Source organism: Talpa occidentalis, unplaced genomic scaffold (genome assembly GCF_014898055.3).
Source record: "Talpa occidentalis isolate TD23 unplaced genomic scaffold, MPIMG_talOcc4v2.1 talOcc4.3, whole genome shotgun sequence".
NCBI classification, from domain to species: domain Eukaryota; kingdom Metazoa; phylum Chordata; class Mammalia; order Eulipotyphla; family Talpidae; genus Talpa; species Talpa occidentalis.
The window spans coordinates 32,995,728-33,018,233 of record NW_023603184.1 but is presented as its reverse complement, the minus strand read 5'-3'; the positions used below and the strand labels follow the sequence as shown (position 1 = coordinate 33,018,233).

The following is a 22,506-nucleotide window of genomic DNA, read 5'->3' as shown; positions in this document are numbered from 1 at the left end:
GGCCCATTGGCAAAATATTTTAATATTTGGGCCTCCCCGATGGCGCAGCGGGTTGAGCACAGCGCTGTGAAGCTGTCCGCAGCCTCTGTAGTGCGGGTTTGATTCCCGGCCGGCCAAGGAGATTACCACATGGCATGGCAGACCTCTCCTGTTGGGCCCGCTGCTCCCCTCAGCAGTGCTTTTGGTCTATCTGCCTATTCTGTTCCCCACTCTGTTTCTGGTGAATCCTCTCACCCTCGTGCTCTTCTGGCTTGTATCCCAGCTATTGTATAAATAAAAATAATAATAATAATAAAATCTTAAAAAAATATATTTTAATATTTGCCCGAGGACCCAATTCCTATCAAAATACCATTCTTAATATCATAGGCACATGGTACTATAATATTTTTAGTATTCTTAGAGCTAGAAAAAAGAAGTCCCTGTTAAAATTTTAATATTTTGAGAGATGTGGTTTATTTCTGAAAAGCTTAACAACAGTAAAATGCAAGAGTTGTGAGAGTGTAGTGCATGATTGTTATGAGCAGGGTGAGTGATTTCTGTGGACTAATGGGGAGGATTACAGAGGAGATAGAACTTTTGCTGATCCTTGAGAGGTGACTCAAATGAAGACATTATAAATAGGGGGATGTCTTACTAGGGGAAAGAAGCAGAGATTACCAGTGATATATAAAAAAATAGTAGTCACTTTGAGAGAGTGAGAGATTTGAGCAAAGGAGTATGAAAGAGAAGAGCATGCGTGGACTATACCAGACACCTGGAAAGGAAAGTGGACCAAGAAAGTGATGCAGTGTCTTAGAATACGAGGAGGTGAGATTTAGGAAGGAAGGAATAGTCAACCAGTTTGATCCCTGCTTGGGTATCAAGAAGAAGGGAATTGAGGACAGTTTTTGGGTTTGACAGTTAGGAAATCTATGACTTTTTGAGAATGAAATTAAGTGAAATTTTTAGGATTCCAGATCATAGTGGGTGGACCAGTGAGGATATGTGAAGGAAGAAGTAGATTTTGAAATGTAGAGAAAAAAGTTCAGGTTATAAATTCTGATTCTTCATCACTCATGTTGAATGACCTTGGACATATTATTTTATTTCTCTGCGCTTCAGTTTCCCTTTCATAAAATATGAACAGCACATCTATCTGTCTTGGTGAGTTGTTATAATGTTACTGAATATTGGTAAATTTTTAAATAAAGCTCCTACCATGTAGTTGACCAGGAATTTTTAAACTTTTCTTGCCCATGTATAATTAGGATGTCAAAACATTAAAAGTTACTATCAGAACAGTGATTGGGGGTAAGAGGTTACGTTTAGTCTTACATTTCCTGTTATACCAAATATGAATTTAATTGCTTTAACAAACATTAAGTAAGATACCAGCCTTTTATTTTTTAGAAGATATGGATCTGAAATTCCCCCACCCCACCCAATTTGACACTGTAACATACCATTTTTTAGCCGAGATCAGATGCGTTCAGCGTGGTATGGCTGTAGACTATACTGTTTTTTATAGACAGGAAAAAGTAGGCTAGTACAGACAGGCAAGAAGTGTTAGTACTTAATTAGCTGGATCACTGTTGTTTTTTCTTTGTATGGTCTGAATTTACTAATGGGAAGGTCTGAATTCAGTGAATTACTTTATCATAGACTTATGTACTTGATCAAATTAGAATTCTCTTGACTTCCATTTTCACTTACAGTGAGCATTGTGTGCTGACATGGACTGAAAGAGGAATTTATATTTTCATTCCTCAGAATGTTCAAGTTCTTCTTTGGAGTCAAGTCAAAGGTAATTTTATTAAAATTTAAATAAATTTATTTAAGAAGTGGAAAAGTAGTCTGAGGTGACATGCCTTTTAAAGATAAACATTACAGATGTTTCCCATGGTAAGGTATCCCTAAGCAGTCATTTGTCAACTTGTGTTTAGTTACCTAGTTTTTCATGGGTAATTTAAAATACAATTTCATTCATTCTTAAGTGTTAGTAGCCAGTGTGAAGTATTGAATGAGTTAATTTTTTCCCTCAACTTACTCTGAATCTTTATTCTAGCCCTGTTAGAAATTTCATGTCCTCATAGTTGGGAGTTCTACAAGTCCTTGTAGGAACAACAGTCATTGTATGTGACTGAGACAGAAAAATCATTCTCTGTATTCCTTTAAATTAAACCAGAAATGGAGGAACTCTAGCATTATTAGCATTGCTGGTCAGAAGAAATGTATATTGACTTTGGATTTTCTGTTTTGTAAAAGTTTAAAAAAGAAAAACTACCAATCTGATCACCACTGATTCCTTGTACATTAAGTTCCCTACGGGTGTCCATAAAAACTACTTAAGTCCTTTCATGATATTCAGCCAAGGCAGTTATTTTTTCATGAACTGTTGGTTTACATAATGTATTAAAAGCCTTTCATTGACATCAGAATGTACTTCTCAGAAATGTTACAGTCTGCCTCTAATGTAGAGTGCTCTCTTTTAAAGTCCAGATTCTTTTTCACAGAAAATAGTATCTTAAATATGATAGTAGATTAAAAGTGTTTCTTTCTCTGTGTCTTCCATTCTTGATGGAAGTGTCTAGTATATGATTTCTTCATTGAAATGCAAGTACAAATATAGGAGTGAAATTCAATCTAGCCAAACTCTATAAAAAAGTTAATTTATTGGAATAATTTAATCCTTGCAAATAGGGAAAAGGAGTATTTGGTTAACATCCCATGTTTTTACCCCTGTGCTTTTATAGACATTCAGGATGTAGCTGTCTGCAAGAATGAGTTGATCTGTTTACACTTAAGTGGGAAAGTCTCACATCTTTCCCTGTTATCTGTGGAACGCTGTGTGGAACGCCTGCTAAGGAGAGGCCTATGGAACCTCGCTGCTCGTACTTGTTGTCTTTTCCAAAATTCTATCATTGCTTGCAGAGTGAGTCAGAGTTTACCTACTAATTAGCAGTTAAAAACCTTTCTCCTTGAAGGACTGTGCTACAAAGTTGCTTATAGTTTTTGGCCTTTTCTATACAATTTTCAGAGAAAGCAACAATAAATCCCCAAAAGAAGCACATCAAACAAATCTAGGGGTGGGTAGAAAATAAGAAAAAGGCATACTTTTCAATTTTTAAACTGCTGAATTTGCCCCCAAATTTATTTGAATTTCGGGCCTTGTTTTAAGAGGGTTGATTATGTATACCATTACTCTTAACTATATTCTTAATTCTTATGCAATTCTCATTAATTCTTTCTCTAGCTTGTTAAGGCTTTTTAAAGCCCCTTTGAGATTGGTTATATGTTCTATGTTAGACCTTTTTCAATATATTGATATTTGTGTATAGATTTTGTTACAAACAGTAAGCTAATTTGTTGAGTTTCTGTTTTATTCTTTCATTAGGGAAGAAAATCTTTGACTCTAGATAAACTGGAGCATTTGAAATCACAGCTGGATCTCACAACCTGTAGTGATCTAATTTCTCAACTGGAAGATTTGATCTTAAAATTTGAACCTTTGGATTCAGCTTGCAGTAGCAGAAGGAGCTCCATTTCATCACATGTAGGTATTCTCAGTTTTGAAAGGACTTTACTGTACAGTAAGGTTGCCTTAGGTTGCACTCACTCACCTCTACGATCCCAAAACTTACTTTTCTTGTTCATGTAGTATATTTGGGAAGGGAGTGTCAAGAGGGGACTTTCTTTCAGCTGTTGAACAGTCTTGTGAAGCTTTTGTTTAGGGGTATCTTGAAGCCAAACTTTGTTTTGTTTATTGTATTCTGTTTGCAAATGTATTTTGTGTTGCCTCCAGCACAATATATGATTCTAAATGCTTCACACTAATTTGAGTCTCAGCACAGCTCAGGATTGTGTCATTTAATTCTTATTCTCTCAGACTTTATGGGGACAAACTAGAGAAATATGGTTGCATGATGCTGTTAACACATGAGAGTGACCCAGCTTCCAGAAGCCATTGCTCACTGGTTGGTTCTAATAAGCCATAATTGTTGTTATTGACTGGCTATTTTTAATGTTGCTTTTTGTCCTAAAAAGTTATATTGTGCTAGAAAGAAAAGTTTACTGTGTTTTTTTGGAATTATTTTTATTTTTAGGAAAGTTTCAGCATCTTGGACTCTGGTATTTATCGTATCATTAGTAGTCGAAGAGGCAGTCAGTCCGATGAGGACTCTTGTTCGCTTCATAGCCAAACCTTTTCAGAAGACGAGAGGCTGAAAGAATTCACCTCACATCAGGAAGAGGACCAACCAGATCAGTGTTGTGGCTCACATGGAAATGAAGGTGATGAATGTGTCTCTTGTTGGTTGCTCATATGAAGCAGTTACTTTCTCTGACTTCTTGTTTGCCAGGATTATCTTGTGCATAGAATTTCTTACCGAGTATTAATAATTTTTATTATGTTGATAGACTTGCCATCTGTACCTGTAGATCAGCTTGGCACTAAAAGAGTGGATTTATGTTTAGTTGTTTTTTTTTTTTTTTCTCTCATGTGTAGGCTGATATTGATAAAGTACTTGATTTTGATTATCAGCATGCTGGAAAGTTAAGAAAGGGGATCATTAACCAAAAGAGTGGAACCATTTTACCCTCACTAACCAAATTATTTTCCATTAGGAATGAAATATTGCTACAGTTTTGGGGGTCATTGCCTTCACTTTTTGATGTTCGAGTATTCCTGTGACTGAACTGTTGAGAAGACATTAATTGAGACTCTAAACTTCCTTTTTGACTTATGGGGATTCAGGGTTAGTAGGAAAATGCAGGTACCTGACTAAGTGTTTCACATGTGGACCATCCCTTGCATCTTGTAAGCTTGTGTTCTGCTCATTTGTATCTGGGTCACTTGTGATTTTGATATTGAATCTTTCATTTCCTCTGGTTTATTCATTTCAGAATTTCTTTAGAATGATGTGTTGAGTAAATAACTCCCCTGTGATTAGATTTTTTCTTTTCCCCTGATTCCATTCATCAGACACTGTTTCTCATGTTCCAGTGATGTTTGAGACAGATAAGAATGAAACTTTTCTCCCCTTCGGCATTCCATTACCATTTCGTTCTCCATCTCCTCTTGTGTCTCTTCAGGCTGTCAAGGAAAGGTAAATTAGTCTTTTCATTTAATCCCATTTCTGGTTTTACTTCAGTTGTCACATTAGGTACTTTGTGCTGAGAATGAAAAGATACTTTAAATTAGGAAAAAAGAGGTCTCTAGGTTATTTCTCATATAACCTCTTACATGAAACTGGTAACTTCTCATTTCCATTTTGGGGGATTTAGCTTCCCTCTTTGTATGAGCAGCTAGATATTTGAGTTGTTAGAGGTATGTCTCCACTCTGCCCCCGCCAAGCAATAAGTTTGACACTGTTTTTTCCTCATCTTCTGAAAGGAACAGTTTCTACATATTATTGGTCACTTCTTGATTCTCTTGCAGTTTGCACTCAGAATGAGACACTGTCAGAAGTATTTTGAACTACTCCCTGGGACCAGGCTTGGCATTTGATTTTAAGAGAGACTTTGTTCAGCTTTAATTACTTATCTGAGTCTTACTGGATATAAATTTTACTTAAGGATATATTGAGTAGTGAACAGCTGAGGTTTATGAAAAAATTCTTTGTTAGTTCTCTGGCCAGTGTGGGGCAAGTGACAATCACATGGCCCCCTTTGCCTTCATTGACAGAAACATTGCAGACATAGTTGGAGCTAAAGACCTTTTCTTTAGCACCGAATCAAGGCAATTTAGTAAATGAAGAGAATTCTTACTATATTGTAAATTTATGTGTACTTATGTGAAATATGTAGTTGATCAGAGAAGTTGCTATACAGTTTCTTTTTTTTAAGTCCAATTTACCTTCCCCAGACTAATGGGAACACAGAGCAGTCATGTAAAGAATTTTTCATTCTTTGCAGTCATGATATTTTTTCATATTAATTTTTGGTATTTGACTTGCAGTGTTTCCAGCTTTGTGCGTAAAACTACTGAGAAGATTGGCACTCTCCATACAAGCCCTGATTTGAAAGTAAGACCAGAATCCAGAAGCGATGAGGCATCATGTGAAGAGGATGTGAGTGCAGTCACCTGTCCAAAGGAGGAAGAGACTAAGTAAGCTCTTGTGTATAGATTTGTGTCATCAGCAGCCCTGATGACAAGGTGCCTAATCCAGCCAAATCCGTTCACTCTGACCTTCACCATTGTGTCTCAGGGGGGCTGTCTGTTGAACTAGAGGGATCAGAGAGGCAGATCTGTATAAATTCTAGAGGATCTAGCTATTGGTTTGAAGAAAGCCATGACTTTCTCACGTAGCAGAAGGCACATGAATGACGTGGTTCTTGTTTGTGTAACTCATAAAAATTGAATACCACAAAATGAGCGTTGAAAAATTACATAAATCCATAGCAAGTCTGTTAATTCAGAGTAAGTGGCTAATATTTTCTGGCCTACATGATGAGATGTCTTTTCATAGACCTTCTTATGATATGCTGGTTGCATGGTCCTTCTGTGGCCATAGGGTGGTAGCAAAGCCCTTGGTTTAACTCAGTGTGAAGTCTCTTGTCCATTGAGTTTCTACCTCATCACATAGTTCAGAGAATCTGAACATTAGAGGCCAATGAGTTTAGCACTCTTCCAGGAATTGAGAGAGACCCACATGCCCAGTGATTGAGGACAGTTAGGTAAGATGAATGATATGATATCTTCAGAATGATTTAGAGAATCCCTGTGTTCATAGAAAAATGTGTAGATATGGCTATGGTATTTAAGGCAACTCTCAAATTGACCTCAGCCAAACTTTCCAGCTTGATCTCCAACCACATCCTTCTTAGCTCTCTAAATCTAGTCCTGTCAGAGGACCTGATGTGTACTGATACTACTTTCTTGATGCTATCTTCCAACTGCAGAATTCTTCCCTCTATTTTTCCTAACAAATATCACCTCCTTAAGCTTCCTTTGCCTAGTTAAATAATCATTCCCTTATGCTTTCATAGCACAGTTGTTTTTTTTTTTTGTTTTTAAGATTTATTTATTGATTGATACAAGCACTGGGTACAGTCAGAAAGTCAGAAGTGCGGGAGGGTGAGAGAATTCACTAGAGCCAGAGCAGGGAACAGAATAGGCAGAAGGACCGAAGCACACTGCTGAGGGGAGCAGCGGGCGGCAGGAGAGGTCTACGCGCCATGTGGGACCCTCGCCCGGCAGCCGAGGATCGAACTGGTGCTGCAGAGGCTGTGGGCACCGAGGAGGCCCCATAGCACAATTGTGCTGCTTTTCAGCATTTCTTTCACTTGCTTTTATATTACTTAGTTGTTTGAATGCCTTTCTTTTGACTAGAACCTGCTCATCTTGAGGCCATGTGCTTATTTTTATATTCTTTTTTTTTGTCTCATAACATTGAGTGTAATACCTGCTGCTTATAATTGTCTAAGAAAACTCAGACTCCCTCTCTTTTGACACTTTTTGAGGGGACAAAAAGAAGAAACTAGTCAACCTCCAGAAGATGACAAGCTCCAGGAGCTCAAAATAGCAACAGAAGAAGCAATGTGAGTATTTAAGAATGAGAAATTTGTAATGAATGGGAATGACTTTTTGAGATCATCAGTAGTGGTCCTGAGATAGTGGGGGCAGAAGTAGTCTCATTTGGAATTGAATTTAGAATTCAAATTCAAGAATTTGTACAAAGTTAATATATTACCTGTGTTATCATCTTGCTTAGCTAATTTTTACTTAAAGAGTTAAATAGTAACATTTATTCCAGATAATTACATTGTATTCCTTAGGTTTATTTAGCATGAAATAATTCATTTTTTAAAAAAGTACATGAAACTTGAATGTCATACTTGTCTGTTTTGTACAGGACTAAACTACAGGACCCACTGATTTTATTTGAGCCCAAGTCTCTGAGAATGGTTTTACAGGAGTGGCTTTCACAGTTAGAAAAAACTTTTGCCATGAAGGACTTTTTAGGCATTTCAGATACTAGCAGCTCAGCCACAAAATCAAACCAGGATGTGCTCTTACTTGACGAATCAAAAAAGGAAATATTAGATGAAGAGAATGAAGAAATAAAAGAGGTCTTTTCAGGCAATGAAGACACCCTTGATCAAACGACATGTGAATCTGTAAGTAGTCAGAGCGAGCCCTTGGATGACTTTTTTCAAGTATATCCTCCTTGCATCATAGCAAACCGTCTTCAGAAGGAGCTGGCAGAATTGACAACATTATGTTTGGAATTGAATGTATTGAATTCTGAGATTGAAAGCACAAATGGACATGTGGACCACACTTCACAGCAACACTCACCTGAAATTCTAACTTGTCAGTTCCTAAAGAAGTACTTTTTTCTACTGGACTTGAAAAGAACAAAGGAGAGTATCAAGTTTAGTTACACTAACTGTCCTTTGGTTTGGGACACTTTTATTGAAGGATTGAAAGGTAATTATCAGATTACCTTACTAAAAAGAAAAATTGGTATGGAGAACAATAGTATCTTGGTATTTTTGTGTTAAGAAAGTGATTTAAATAGACAATCACCTCTGTTCTAGTTAACCTTCATTCTGTTACCACTCAATCTTTTATGGTTCCTCAGACCTTGGTTTAATTTGCCAACTGTATTATAAAAAATTAGTTTTATTTGTCTCACAAGCACATTTAGAAAGTGAAATAGCTTGGAGAAGTTGGAGTTAACATAAAGTCTTTATAAATGCACATATGTAAAACTAAGAAAATCTTTCACGTAACTTACTAATATAGAAATAATATAAACCACTTATTGAATACTCCTTGTATGCCGGATACACTAAGCACTTCACAGGCATTATTTCATTTCATCCTTACAACATCCTCTAGAGTAGATGATCGCATTACTCTTTAGTAGGTGAGGAAATTGAGGCACAGAGAGGTTTTAATAGTCAAGTAGGCTAAACTATTATAATGACTCAACTATAATAGAAGTTAATTTCTTGCTCATATATATCTGTCCAGAACAGATTTTTCTAGGTCAGTGGGCAGCCTTCTTCCATGTGGTAATCCAGGGCTCCAAGTTCCTTCCATTTTTTTGAACTCCTTCCTCCCTTAAAGACAGTGATGGAGGTTGGGTTGCTGTGTCCAGAAGAGAGCTTGTAGAAGTGTAAATATGCTCTTTTAGGTCAGTTAGTGACCTGTTTGTACTCCATTGGGTGAGAATTCTATTACATGACTCCACCTATCTGCAGAAGAGACTGGAAAGTGTAACCTGTCCAAATGTCCAAAGGGAAGAGGATAGATACGGGTAAAGAACTTGCTTGTCTGCTTCAGAGATTTTGGCTTACAGTCACTAGTTCACACTTTATGCAAGGTCACACTGCTTGTCATGCTCTTTTTTTTTTTTTTAATAGAGGCATGTTTCATTTATTTATTTGTTTGTTTGTTTGTTTATACATGCACTGGGTACAGTCAGAAGCACGGGAGGGTGAGAGAATTCACCAGAGCCAGAGCGGGGAGCAGAGCAGGCAGAACGATGAAGTACACTGCTGAGGGGAGCAGCGGGCGGCAGGAGAGGTCTGCGCGCCATGTGGGACCCTCCTCTGGTGGCCGGGGAGCAGACGGGGATCGAACCAGTGCTGCAGAGGCTGAGGGGCAGCATCGCAACCCAGCGCTCAACCGCTGCGCCACCGGGGAGGCCCCATGCTCTTTTTTTTTTTTAAAGAGTTTTAAAGTTTTTTTTTTAAAGATTATTTATTTATATAAGCTCTGGGTACAGTCAGAAGCGTGGGAGGGCGAGAGAATTCACCAGAGTCAAAGTGGAGAGCAGAGCAGGCAGACTGATGAAGCACACTGCTGAGGGGAGCAGCGGGCGGCAGGAGAGGTCTGCGCGCCATGTGGGACCCCTGCCCGGCAGCCGGGGATCGAACCGGCACTGCAGAGGCCGCGGGCAGCTTCGCAATCCAGCACGCAACCGCTGCGCCACCGGGGAGGCCCTGCTTGTCATGCTTTTATAGAAACCAGCTGTTAAACCCCAGTGACCATTACATGCCCTTTCTATTGATAGTCCCATGTTTTTAAAGAGGTGAATTTTCTTAACACAAAATTAATACTTGATTAGAGATTTAAACAAACTTCATTGTTTAACATAAGTAGTAGTCACAAGTAGAGATATATTTTTATATTACTGACTTAACGATCTCTTAGTTTTCTAGAAGTGTGGATTATAATTATGGTTCTGCCTTAATTCACACTGAGCTGTTAAAAGCATAAGTAATGACTGAAGTTTTTTTTCCTGGATTCAGGTAGATTGCCTTTTCAGTAAAATAGAAAATGTCCTTTCTTCTCAAGTAAATTCAAATGTTTGACATTATTACTTACTAGAAATGTGCTTATCTGTCATTCCTAATCCTGGTCACAGGAAAATAGCAGAAAAAAATCTCCATTAGCCTGAGTGGTTATTGACTTAATACCAGAGCTGGCTGGTACATATGTGATGGGCAGTTTGAGGCAATGTCTCTGCTTGCTTGAATTTAGGTGCATATGTTTGACTTAGTTCCCACCTAATAAAGCTTCCTTCTCCAGCTCAATATGAGGGTTTCCTTCTCTGAATTCCTTAAGTACTTTTTGCCTAACAGTCAAATAGGAAATAAACTAATTGGGGGAAATGATTGTTACTAAAAATCAATTTTCATTGATTTGCCCCTTCCTTGCAAAATGATATAATTTCTGGAATTTACAGCTTCAGCCCTTGACGTGTGCACAGGCTTCTCTTGCCCATCACTAGAGCTCCAGGGCTATTGCACCATCAGATTTCCTGCCTCTATCGCCTTTTCCCCGCTTTCCTTCCTCCTCCCCTCTGGTAACTGCCATAGTTTTCAGAGTCTATTTTTATTGTGTTGTGCCGGTTTGTTCCACAAATGAGTGATGCCTTCCAGTAATTATCTTTCAGTTTCTGAGAGGAAAATGATTTTTTAAAAAATGGTTGAATATTAGAGATTGAAGATTGGTTCTTTAAAAATGATATGTTGAAAATACTCCACCCATCAAGTTATGTTGGAATTGTGGAAAACAGCTTTTGGAACTGTTCTTTGGCATTTGTCTTCACAGACAGTTGAAAACTCATTTTACTTTAGGTTCATTTATTTATTTAGATTTATTTATTTATGCATACAAGAACTGGGGTATAGGCCAGAGATGCAGAGGGGGAGTGTGTGAGAGAGAGGATTCACCAGAGACAGAGCGGGGAACAAAACAGGCAGACAGACCGAAATACTGCCAAGGGGAGCAGCGGGTGAGACAGTAGAGGTCTGCTTCACCATGTGGGTTGCTCCCTGGTCACCGGGGATCAAACTTGTGCTGTAGAGGCTGTGATTGCCTCATAGTGTGGTGCTTAACCCCTTGCGCCACCAGGGAGGCCCAGGTTCATATATATATTTAACTGCGATAGTTTCAGCAAGATCATCACTCACTTTATTTACCACACTTGGCTTTAAACGATTTGGCAATTCCCCAAAGAGAGCTCTTCCTTCAAAGGAAGATTTGATATAACTGATTTTTTTTTAAATAGTTCAAATATTTAAAATTAATTTTATTTCAAAAGAGTCAGGGCACTGGTTCTAGAAAAAAGAAAACAGGAATTTGACACTGATGATAGATGTATAGCTTCCCCCACACTCATTTATTAAAGAGTAATAATCACTTTTGTATTATTGTTCTTTTATCTTGTTTAGAACTTTACATATGCTTCATCTCCCAATTTCATCTAAGTTCTTTATTTTTTTAATTTATTTTATTTATTTATTTGTTTGTTTTGTTTATACATGCACTGGGTACAGTCAGAAGCGCGGGAGGGCGAGAGAATTCACCAGAGCCAGAGCGGGGAGCAGAGCAGGCAGAAGGACCGAAGTCCACTGCTGAGGGGAGCAGCGGGCGGCAGGAGAGGTCTGCGCGCCATGTGGGACCCTCCTCTGGTGGCTGGGGAGCAGCCGGGGATCGAACCAGAGCTGCAGAGGCTGCGGGCAGCTTCGCAACCAGCACTCAACCACAGCGCCACCAGGGAGGCCCTCATCTAAGTTCTTTAAACATACAAATTGCGTCTTGTTCTTTTTTATCTCTGTTACAATGCTTAGAAGCATTGGGCCTTGCACAAAGTGGTACTTGACTAACGATTATTGAATGAATGTTTTCATGAATTGAATATTTATAGCTGTAAGATAAAGGGGAAAGAATGTACTTTATCTTTCAGAAATGGCAAGTTCTAATCCTACATATATGGAAATGGAAGAAGGAGACTTACCAACAAGATTAAAGTTACTGGATGATTCAGTTCCTTTTGATAGTCCTTTGCTGATTGCTTATGCTACCCGGTAAGTTGTCTTATATGTTGTTTATATGAACTAGAGCACATACATTCTTTTTTGTCTTAATCTCTAATGTTTTATTGAATTACATGTTGGGCAACTTCTTAGTATATTTATTTCTATTTCTAATAAGTATTTAGATAATGTAACCAAGTATATCATCTCACTGAAATTGGAAACATGTTTTGTTTTTAAATGCAGATTGTATGAGAAGTTTGGGGAATCTGCCCTTCGATCCTTAATCAGGTTTTACCCATCCATTTTGCCTTCGGATGTCATGCAACTTTGTCATCATCATCCTGCTCAGTTTTTGGCCTATTTAGACAGTCTGGTGAAATCAAGGCCTGAAGATCAACGGTGAGAAGGCGAGAATGTTCACAGACTCTCCTTCTTTTCATGGGACATTGTATCTCTTGTGTAACTCACACAGTATTGAGATACCTACTGTGGAAGAAGAGAATTTCGGCAGCCATGTACCATTCTTTAGTTCACAGCACATAACACAAACTTCTTTTCCCACCCTTGGGTTCTCTAGTCATAAGTGTCAAATTGAACTTCAGGTTCTAGACTAAGATAGATAAGCTTCTTTGCTGTCTCTGCCAGTAGCTGAATTCACTGCCACCTTTTTGCTGCTGATATCCTAGCCTTTGTGGGTGGATCTCAGTTCCAGCTCTTTACCTCTTTAGGCTGACACCTCATTTCTTAATCTCCATGCACAGGCCCTTTGGTTTTTGAGATAGGCAACTTTCCCCCTTTCTTTCTCTGATTGACTTTTGCCATACAGGTTATTATTTTTTTTAAGATTTATTTATTTATGCATACAAGAGCTGGGGTACAGGCCAAGATGTGGGGAGTGAGAGGATTCACCAGAGACAGAGTGGGGAACAGAACAGGCAGACTGACTGAAACACACTGCTGAGGGGAGCAGCGGGCGAGACAGGAGAGGTCTGCTTTGCCATGTGGGTTTCTCTCTGGCTGGCCAGAATTAAACTCATGGTACAGAGGTTGCGGATTGCTTCATAGTGCAGTGCTTAACCCCTTGCCCCGCCAGGGAGGCCCCATACAGATTTTTAAATCTCCCGAACCTGACCCTACCTTCCCACCGGCTCTTGCTTTTTTCCTTTTGGTTTTTTTCCCTCCTTTGGTGTTTTTATTATCTAGGCTCAACTATTTATTTAAAAGACAGATTTTTCCTAAGATTTCTATACATTTTGTGGCAGAGGGGCTTCACCTTATTTCATTCACTATATTGAATGCTTAATAATAATTTGTTTCCTTTCTCAGTATGAAGATTGGTGATTTTTCTCAACTTTTTCCTAGGCCATCCTTTCTTGAGTCTCTTCTACAACCAGAGTCTTTAAGATTGAATTGGCTGCTTTTGGCACTGTCCCATGATGCTCCCCCCAGCATAAGCACTATGGATGATGAAGGAAACCCTAGGTATACTAGGAGACCTCTTTCTAAGCTTTTCTGTTTCTTTGGAAACATAAAACATTCTGGGATGACTTCAGGAATGGCTGTGGAAAAATTGACCTAAGTTAGAGGGATAGAGAAAGTATGTTTGGTGTGTGTGTGTTGGGGGTTGGGGGGGGACGGTATTTGTGTGTATATTCCTAGAAAATTGCCAAGGATTTTCTTGCTATAAGCTGATTTTGGTTTTCTGTTTTTTTAAAAACTAAATAATTACAATACAATATTTTGAAAAATACTGGTACTGTAGCATATCAGAAATGTTCCCTGTGTTTTCCTCCAGGAAATACTTTGTAAAAGCCCCCCAAATTCCTATCTTGTATGCTTAGAAAAAGATCTGGAAGGATATACAGTAGCTATCTGAGTAGAGGAATTATGGGCTTCTTTGTCTTGCCTAAAATGTCTAATTTTTTTTAAATGAATAGGTATTATAGGAAAAATAGCTTTTTAATTTTATTAAAGCCAAATAGAAATATTTGAAAAATATAATAACAATGGCACAAATGTAACTCAATTATTTTCTTCCCTACTAGGTGACTGAAATGAAAGTTAGATTTATTTTCTATCTAATTTACTGAGAGTTTTTCATTTCACAGGCCTCATTCACACTTGTTTTCCTGGGGTTATAGTCAACTGATCCTTCATCTAATTAAACTTTCTGCAGATTTTGCAACCAAAGAGAAAATGACTGACATTTGTAGGTCTCATGGGTAAGTGAAATTTTTCTTAGAAGCTGAAATTAAGATTAGAATAATTTCAGTCCATAACTTTGTAGTTAAGGACCTAAATTGATATGCTCTATAATTTGGGAATTCTTTTTGTTATATAGAAGTGCCTTTTTGTTTTAAGTGATAGTAGAAATCTTTTTCCTTTAAGTTTTGTGCATGTTTTTCTCTAGTACATGAGACTAGCCCTTGATAACTCTCTTTCTAGTTACTAGTCCCAGTTCTTAGGCATGTAGATGTCAATTAAGCACCAGACTGTGTGGTATGAACTGAATTGCTATAGGATTTCCTGGAATGAAGAAATCAGAATGGGCTTAGTAGATTCACTAGTGAAGAACTTATGGGGGTAGTAAGACTTTGGAAGTACACCCTGAAGGCTGAATAGGACTTGTATTTATAAGGGACTAGGAACAGGGAGGTCATTTGAGAGAAGCGCAAGAGTAAGGGCAAGAAAAACTGACATTGCTTTTTATTTGTACCACATATTATTTATGGCCTGATGATGTTATATTATGACTCAATCTGGACTATATCTTTTGGGAATAGGTACCATGTCTCCTTTTCCCTCATAATGCCTAATTCATACAGTGGTAGATAATTGACATATATAGCAGGTCCTCCAATAACATCATTTTATTCAATGTTGTATCATCGTAATGTTGATGAGAAAAATGTAACTCTGATATTGAATGAAATTGTTATTTGAGGATTTGCTTTCATTATAGTCATTTTGCTTAAAGTTACAGTTTTCAAGAACACATTGATGACATTAAGTGACAACTTAATAGTATTTGTTCATTGATAATGAGGGATGAGATCAGCATGTGGTCATAACATCATTAGCTGATATAGTACCTTGAAAGCTGGTAAGGAGAATTTAGTATCAGTAAAGACTCCTTAGACTTTTTGGTGTGAAAATGATATAAAAATGGAACTCTCCAGAGATCACTTAGGGTGTCATACTTTGGGAACAGGCAGACGAGCTGGGAAGGTGTTGCAGTAACTCACGTATGAGAAAATTGGTAATTAGTGGGGCAGCAGCAGGAGCACATCCAAGGGCCATTTAGACAGAAAATTCAGTGGGACTTGCAGATTACTGGATGTGGCAAATGAAGAAGATGGAAGTGTCATTTGCATATTTGTAGGGAAAATATACTAGTTTTATATTGAATCTAAAAGTTTATAAACTGTATAAACAAGTGTTTCTAAATTGGTTCTTGGCTTCAAATATCAATATATTTATCACTAGCTTTTTTTTTCCTTAAATGCTATAGATCAGGGGTGATACCATTATCCTATGATAATGGAAATATTGTACTCCACTGTCCAGTTTGGTGGCCACTAGCTATATGTGGCCATTGAGAAGAAAAAGAAATATAGGTTGATAAACTTAAGAATTGACTTTTGAATTTATTTACTTTTAATTAATTTAAATTTAAATAGATATGGCTGGTATCTACTCGTTGAACAGTGCACTTCCAGATAAATTCACTGCTTTTTTTTCCTTTCTTCAACTTTGGTCTTTTTAAAGTTTCTGGCCTGGATATCTTACACTCTGTTTGGAGCTGGGGAGAAGACGAGAGGCCTTCACCAACATTGTATATTTGAATGATATGAGCCTGATGGAAGGGAACAATGGTATGTAAGTCACAATTGGTTACTCATGGTTGTAGTATTTTAGAAGTCACTCCAGACTTTTCAATAAAGACATTTGGTGAATAGTCCATTGATCATATATATATACTAGCTAGCTGTCAAATTTGTGAAATTATTTTTCTTTTTAATCTGTACCACATGGTATATTGTAAAAATATTATTAGAAATAAATTTTAGGTGCCATTTTAATTTAATTAGCTCTTATTGTGTGCTAGACAGTAGGTACTTTTCCATAAGCTTCTTTTTTTTTAATTTATGTATATTTTACATCAGTGTTCATTTTAAGAGCAAACAATGTTTGCTTTCTTTTCTCAGGTGTAGTCCCCATAAAATTACCAAACACCGTGAACCATCACCATAGTCTTTTGTGCTCTTCCCTCCCATTTTTATCCCTCTCCCTCCTCCTGCTGAATGTCTCCTAGTTATAGTTTGCCTGCTAGTTTTGTCTTTTTGTTTTCCCCTGATCCCTTGTTTGGTTTCCCTGTATTTCTTCTATTAGTGAAATGATCCATTATTTTTCTTTTTCCTGCTGACTTATTTCACTGAGCATAATCCCTTCTAGTTTCATCCATGTTGCTGCAAATGGCATGTGAGTTTACCTTTTTTGAATGCTGAATAGTTTTCCATTGTGTATATATACCAAATCTTCTTGATCTAGTGATCTGTTTTGGGACATTTGAGTTGTTTCCATATCTTAGCTATTGTAAATAGTGCTGCAGTAAACAGGAATGCATGTTTCCTTTCTAATTAATGTTTTTGTGACCTTTGGGTATATTCCTAGGAGTGGAATTGCTGGATCATATGGTAGCTCCATTTTTAGTAGTTTGAGGGTCCTCCACACAGCTTTCCATAGTGGTTGGACCTTTTTGCATTCCCACCAGCAGTAAGTTACCATTATTTCTATTTTATGGAAATTATAACTGAATCCTGGAGAAAGGACAATTCGTTCCTTAAAGTCATGTAAGTTAATGTTGGAGCTGGTGTTAAGACCTAGATCTGACTATCTCTAAAGCTTGTGCTTAGGCACTTCTCTCTGCATTGTCTTATTTTTTAACGTAGCCAGAAGCTAGAGATAATTTAAATAAGTTAAAATGGAGTAGTAATCAGATTTCCCTAAATCTTAACACGTATTTAAACACTTTTTAAAAATACTACTTTTCATCAATTCAACTCAGATAAAATGTTAATCAGAAGGCCAGAACTGACATTTGAAGTTGAGGTGTCCATTCTGCACTCAGAGAGATGGCCTCAGCCTGTTTTGTAGGTTTACTTTATTCATCTCAGTACAGAGATGTCAGCTTCATGACATGAGAATCTTTCACCCAGCAGTGTGACCCACAGCCTTTTTTCAGATCTGTTGGTAAGGAATAGGGAAAATCGGAGCAGAGAAGTGTTGATTGGCAAGGCTTAGCTTCAGATGTCACAGCCATAGCAATATTACCAAGATCATCTTTGTGTCAGAAACAGAACAAGAGTGACTTTGTAAGTCTAGAACTTACACATGCATACACTTCTGAAAAATAACCAAAAGAGGTAAGTCATTATGCTATACACTTAAACACCTAAACTATATTGAAATACAGAGCTGTATGTCAATCATATCTCAACAAAACTGAAAAAAGTATCTCCTAAAACCCTCTCTAGTCAGATGAAAGTACCCTTAATATTTCACTAGTACAATAATAACTGTGCTGACCAAAGTTAAAGAGAGGGAGGATCTTTTCTTGACACTTCTCTTGTCTTATAACTCAGATTAACCACTCTCCAAGGCATATTGATTTTGCTGCCAAATATGTAGTTTATATCTGTCTAATTTGTTTTACCCATCATTGTGGTCCTAGCTACTTGCCTAGATTAATAATCTCTTAATTGTAATAACCTCTTAATTGTCATCTGTTTTCTATTCTTACTCACCTTTAATTGATTTTCCTTGTGGTAATGTAAATACTTCTTTTAAACAAAAATTGGGGTGTGGGGCCTCCCTGGTGGGGCAAGGGGTTAAGCGCTGCACTATGAAGCAATCTGCAGCCACTGCAGCACGAGTTCGATCCCGGGCCAGCCAGGGAACTGCCCACATGGCACAGCCGACCTCTCCTGTCTCGCCCACTACTCCCCTCAGCATTGTATTTCAGTCAGTCTGCCTGTTCTGCTCCCAGCTCTGTCTCTGGTGTATCCTCATATCCTCCCACACATCTGGCCTGTACCCCAGTTCTTGTATGCATGAATAAATATTAAAAAAAAAATTGGGTGTGTTTCTCTCCTCCTTTCAAACTCCTTACATTGAAGCCAGAATAAAAGGATAAACTCCAGATTCTTGAAGAGGTCTCTTAAGGCATGACCTATTATTTATTTCATTCTCTCTGATCTCTACTGCACTGTAGGCCTTTTATGAGTTGTTTGAACTCAGCAAAGTCTTTCCTGTCACCTTTTTGTTTCCTTTGTTAAAAATGCAGGCTCCTTCCATTTCTGGCGCCCCCACCTCACCTTTGCTCATACGTGAGCCACATGCTTGTCTCATCCTTTATCTTTCTGCTTAAGTGCACTTCCTCATTGTGCCCTTCTCAGATCCTCCAAAAACTCTACTTTTCTATATTATGGTTCCTGAATCCTTTCCTTTATAGCACCTCACATTGTTCCTAAGTGTAGATTGTTTATGTATTTGTCTACATTTTGTCTTTATTACACTTGAAGCTTCATAAGAATATAGGGATTTTTTTAATTTAAATTTTATTTTTATATTCCCCATACAATTACAAAGAATATAGGGATTTTGAATGTTTTGGTCCTCATTGCATATCCATCAGCATGTCCAGAGGCTGGATCATTGCTTACTGAATTGAACAAATGAAAGAATTTTGAAGCTATTTTTGTGGCTTCTCCTTATCTTGAATTATTCAACAAATGTTCAGGACAAACTGTGTTAGGGTGATGAGATTATGTTCTTTTATATTTTTATTATGTTTTAGATTAAATATTTTCACAAATGGCTTTGATCATCTCTTGTGTGCAGGCAGAGTGCTAACAGCAGTCAAGAGCCAACAGTGTTTCTGTGTGTTTGTGTAGGTTGGATCCCAGAGACTGTGGAGGAATGGAAGCTTCTTCTACATCTTGTTCAGAACAAGAGCACAAAGCCAGTCCCCGTGAAGTCGCCTAATGGGAACTTCAGTGATGGGCCTTTACCTATCAATGTGGAGAATGTGGCACTCCAATTAGCTAAGGCAATGGGTCCAGATCGAGCCTGGTCACTGCTGCAGGAATGTGGTTTGACCCATGAGGTATCAGAGAGGTTTACCAGAACCTGCAATATCCTGAGGATTGCAGAGAAAAGGCAGAGGTAATACCTGTCTATTACACACTCTCCATAGGCATTGGAGAATGTAGACCCTCACAGATTTTCAGAGGAGGACCAATCAAGTCCAACCTCTTTGTAATAGATAAGAGCACTAAGACTCATCTGTTGCTTAAAGTGATTAAGGGAAGAGGGAAAAGTAATACTTCATTCATAGTCACAACCAGGACACTGTTTGGTTAATCTGAATACTTAAATCTGTTATGTGCTCAATTCTTTAAGAATATTTTTAGTACCAGATACCCACTGTCTCAGTCGGATTTTTTGATTTTCTTTTCTTTTTAAACTGGTAAAATACAGATAAATATTACCATCTTAACATGCAGCCAATTTCCATCTTCCAAAATTGAAACTTTATACCCATTAAACAATACATTTCCCCCTCCACCCAGCCCTTGGCGGTCTATTTTCTGTCTCTTATGGTTTAAAAAAAATTATTATTAATTTGTCAGTCCTTTACATATGTATTTAACTTTGAAAATTTGTGTACAAATATCCCTTTGAGACCCTGCTTTCAGTTATTTTGGGTATATACCCAGAAGTGGAATTGTTGGATCAGATGGTAATTGCATTTTTAATTTTTTGAGGAATTGCCATACTATTTTTTCACATTAACTGTACCATTTTACATTCTCACCAATGGTGCACACAAGAGTTCCAGTTTCTCCACATCCTTGCAGCACTGTTTGTTTTTTGTTGTCTTATGAGTTTTTTATATTATCTGGATTGTAACCCCTTATCAGATGTAATGATTTGTAAATATTTTCTCCTGTTCTGTAGGACAGGATGCCTTTCCACTCTTGATTGTCTTTTGGCTTACAGAATCAGCAACCTTTCTGAATCCTATAATTTTGTGTGGGTTTTTAAGTTTTTGTAAAGACCTAACAATGAGGACTAAACTGGCTTTCTTTCTTTTCTTTGGGATTTTAGAGCCTTGATACAAAGCATGCTTGAAAAATGTGATCGGTTTCTCTGGTCTCAGCAGGCCTAGTGGAAGAAGATCAGTAGAATGTTATAACATTTTGAGAAAAACTGAATCACGCTCCTGAATCTTCTGAATGCATTTGCTATTGAAGGAGAGGCGCCACCTGAAAACCCTGCCATCTTATTGGGAGTGCTTTTGTCAGCATCTGTAATCACTACTCTGTGACCTTAGTGTTTCTCAACCAAAGTTGAATTTTGAAGGAATCATCCTTGTTTGCTGAAGTGAAGTGCTCTGGAATCAGAATGTGAATTTCCACAGCTGTGCTGTCCTTATTCTGAACTACAGTATTATTTGCTCCTGCCTCTGGTGGGTTGGGGACATTCTTTTCCTACTGTGACTTCTGTATTGAAATAAAAGTTTCTTATCTGGTGATATGAAGAAAGAAAATGTAATTGGCAGAAATTGAATTCTTTTTATTTCTTCTCTGGGAAAGCTGGGAAATTACTGAAATAAGACCTGGTGTAATGGAATTAACATAAAATAAGTGAAAACTGAAGATTCAAATTAGATATTAAATGAAATGTCCCCATATTTAAATTGAGCTAATTTAAAATTTTTTTCTAGTATTTGACATTTTCCAATCTGAACCTATATATTTCATTATTGAAAATGTTTTACCTATAATCTTTCCCAAACAGAGTTGCCCAAAAGAATTATGCACTTTTAAAATTTTTTTTTTTTTTTTTTTTTGGTGGGACCCTCTCTGGCTGCCGGGGAATGAACTGGCGCTCCAGAGGCTGTAGGCAGCCTCGCAGCCCAGCGCTCAACCACTGCACCACCAGGGGAGGCCCTAAAATGTATTTTTTAAAAACTATAATAAAGTCTGAGTACTACTGGAGACTGTAGGGAGTGCTCATTTATGTAAACTTCATACTGGATTGCCATGTCACATTCCTATACATTTACATAGCCTGTTAGATTAATAATAAAGGTAAATTCTGAATAGAGTTTTCATTTGAGTATAATATAGACACGAGATTTATTGTAAGCACTTTGCAGGAAAGTATGATACCAAAGACCAGCCTCGGAAAAATGTCGTGTCAGGGGCTCCTGAAGGATGGGACGGCATCAGCGCAATTGAGGAGTAAGGCAGACACACACAATGCCTTGTGTTAGTATCTCCTCCTGAGGGCCTCGGAGGGTCTTTATACACTCAGGCAAGTAGTGCGATTATGTCATCACATGGAAGCAAAGCAGAAGCAATCAGTGCATTCTTTTTCCATAGACTTTTGGCTGCTATGTGCTCTCACCCAGAAGGCAGCCTTCAAGGTTAATAGCAAAAAAAACTAAGCCTTACACTAAAATTCATTATTTCAGCTAGACAATTACCTAAGACAGTTGATAGCTGACAGTACACTCCTATCAGCAAAAGCCTAATCATCAAAGGACTCCTCTATTTATATGGCCTTCAGCCGGAGACCAGCTGCTTTCCCGTTATCAGCTAACAGGGTTTTCTACCTAGAAACTTCTTAACACAATTAACTTCATAGAGCATTAAAAAGCTTTCCGAAAAAACTTCTAAAAAAGGCAAAAGAAGGAAGTACTATAGTCGTTGTCCTGGGTTGCTTGTCAGGCATGTTAATGTATAACAAATTCTTTCCCAATTGTCAGGTGGGCCAAATTTACAATGTTTAATTTTTAAGCAGGTATTTCTTTGTGCCAGAGTTCTATACGTATGATTTATTGCCCAATGTATTTTCCGAGAAGTTTTTTCTTATATGACCAAGAACAAAAAACTAAGGGATGTTTAATCTTCAGCCACACAGTGTGAGGCACAAGGAATCTTAAGAACCACGGAGTGAGGCTCTTTCAGTCTTCGGCCCCACGGTGTGAGGCCCTTTTTCTTCAGCCCCACGGTGTGAGGCCCTTTTCTTTTTTTTCTTTTTCTTTTTATAGAGGCATGTTTATTTGTTTGTTTGTTTGTTTTGTTTATACATGCACTGGGTACAGTCAGAAGCATGGGAGGGCAAGAGAATTCACCAGAGCCAGAGCGGGGAGCAGAGCAGGCAGAAGGACCT

General features: G+C 37.8%; 1 protein-coding gene across 4 annotated transcripts in view; it reads left to right on the top strand.

Moving 5' to 3' along the window:
- The window catches only part of HPS5 (HPS5 biogenesis of lysosomal organelles complex 2 subunit 2), a 37,735-nt gene extending 16,669 nt beyond the window's left edge, over positions 1 to 21,066 (top strand). For 3 of the 4 annotated variants that reach the window (XM_037522732.2, XM_037522733.2, XM_037522735.2), the window contains 15 exons: positions 1,698 to 1,786; positions 2,736 to 2,914; positions 3,377 to 3,535; positions 4,086 to 4,272; positions 4,964 to 5,087; positions 5,939 to 6,088; positions 7,444 to 7,521; positions 7,836 to 8,413; positions 12,189 to 12,309; positions 12,505 to 12,660; positions 13,624 to 13,743; positions 14,370 to 14,483; positions 16,030 to 16,136; positions 19,218 to 19,488; positions 20,434 to 21,066. In XM_037522732.2, coding sequence (XP_037378629.1) covers positions 1,698 to 1,786; positions 2,736 to 2,914; positions 3,377 to 3,535; positions 4,086 to 4,272; positions 4,964 to 5,087; positions 5,939 to 6,088; positions 7,444 to 7,521; positions 7,836 to 8,413; positions 12,189 to 12,309; positions 12,505 to 12,660; positions 13,624 to 13,743; positions 14,370 to 14,483; positions 16,030 to 16,136; positions 19,218 to 19,488; positions 20,434 to 20,494 — 2,494 coding nt within the window. In that variant the 3' untranslated portion in view covers positions 20,495 to 21,066. The remainder of the gene's footprint in view (positions 1 to 1,697; positions 1,787 to 2,735; positions 2,915 to 3,376; positions 3,536 to 4,085; positions 4,273 to 4,963; positions 5,088 to 5,938; positions 6,089 to 7,443; positions 7,522 to 7,835; positions 8,414 to 12,188; positions 12,310 to 12,504; positions 12,661 to 13,623; positions 13,744 to 14,369; positions 14,484 to 16,029; positions 16,137 to 19,217; positions 19,489 to 20,433) is intronic. The other variant, XM_037522736.2, reaches the window with a different exon arrangement.
- The last annotated feature ends 1,440 nt before the right edge of the window (positions 21,067 to 22,506 follow it).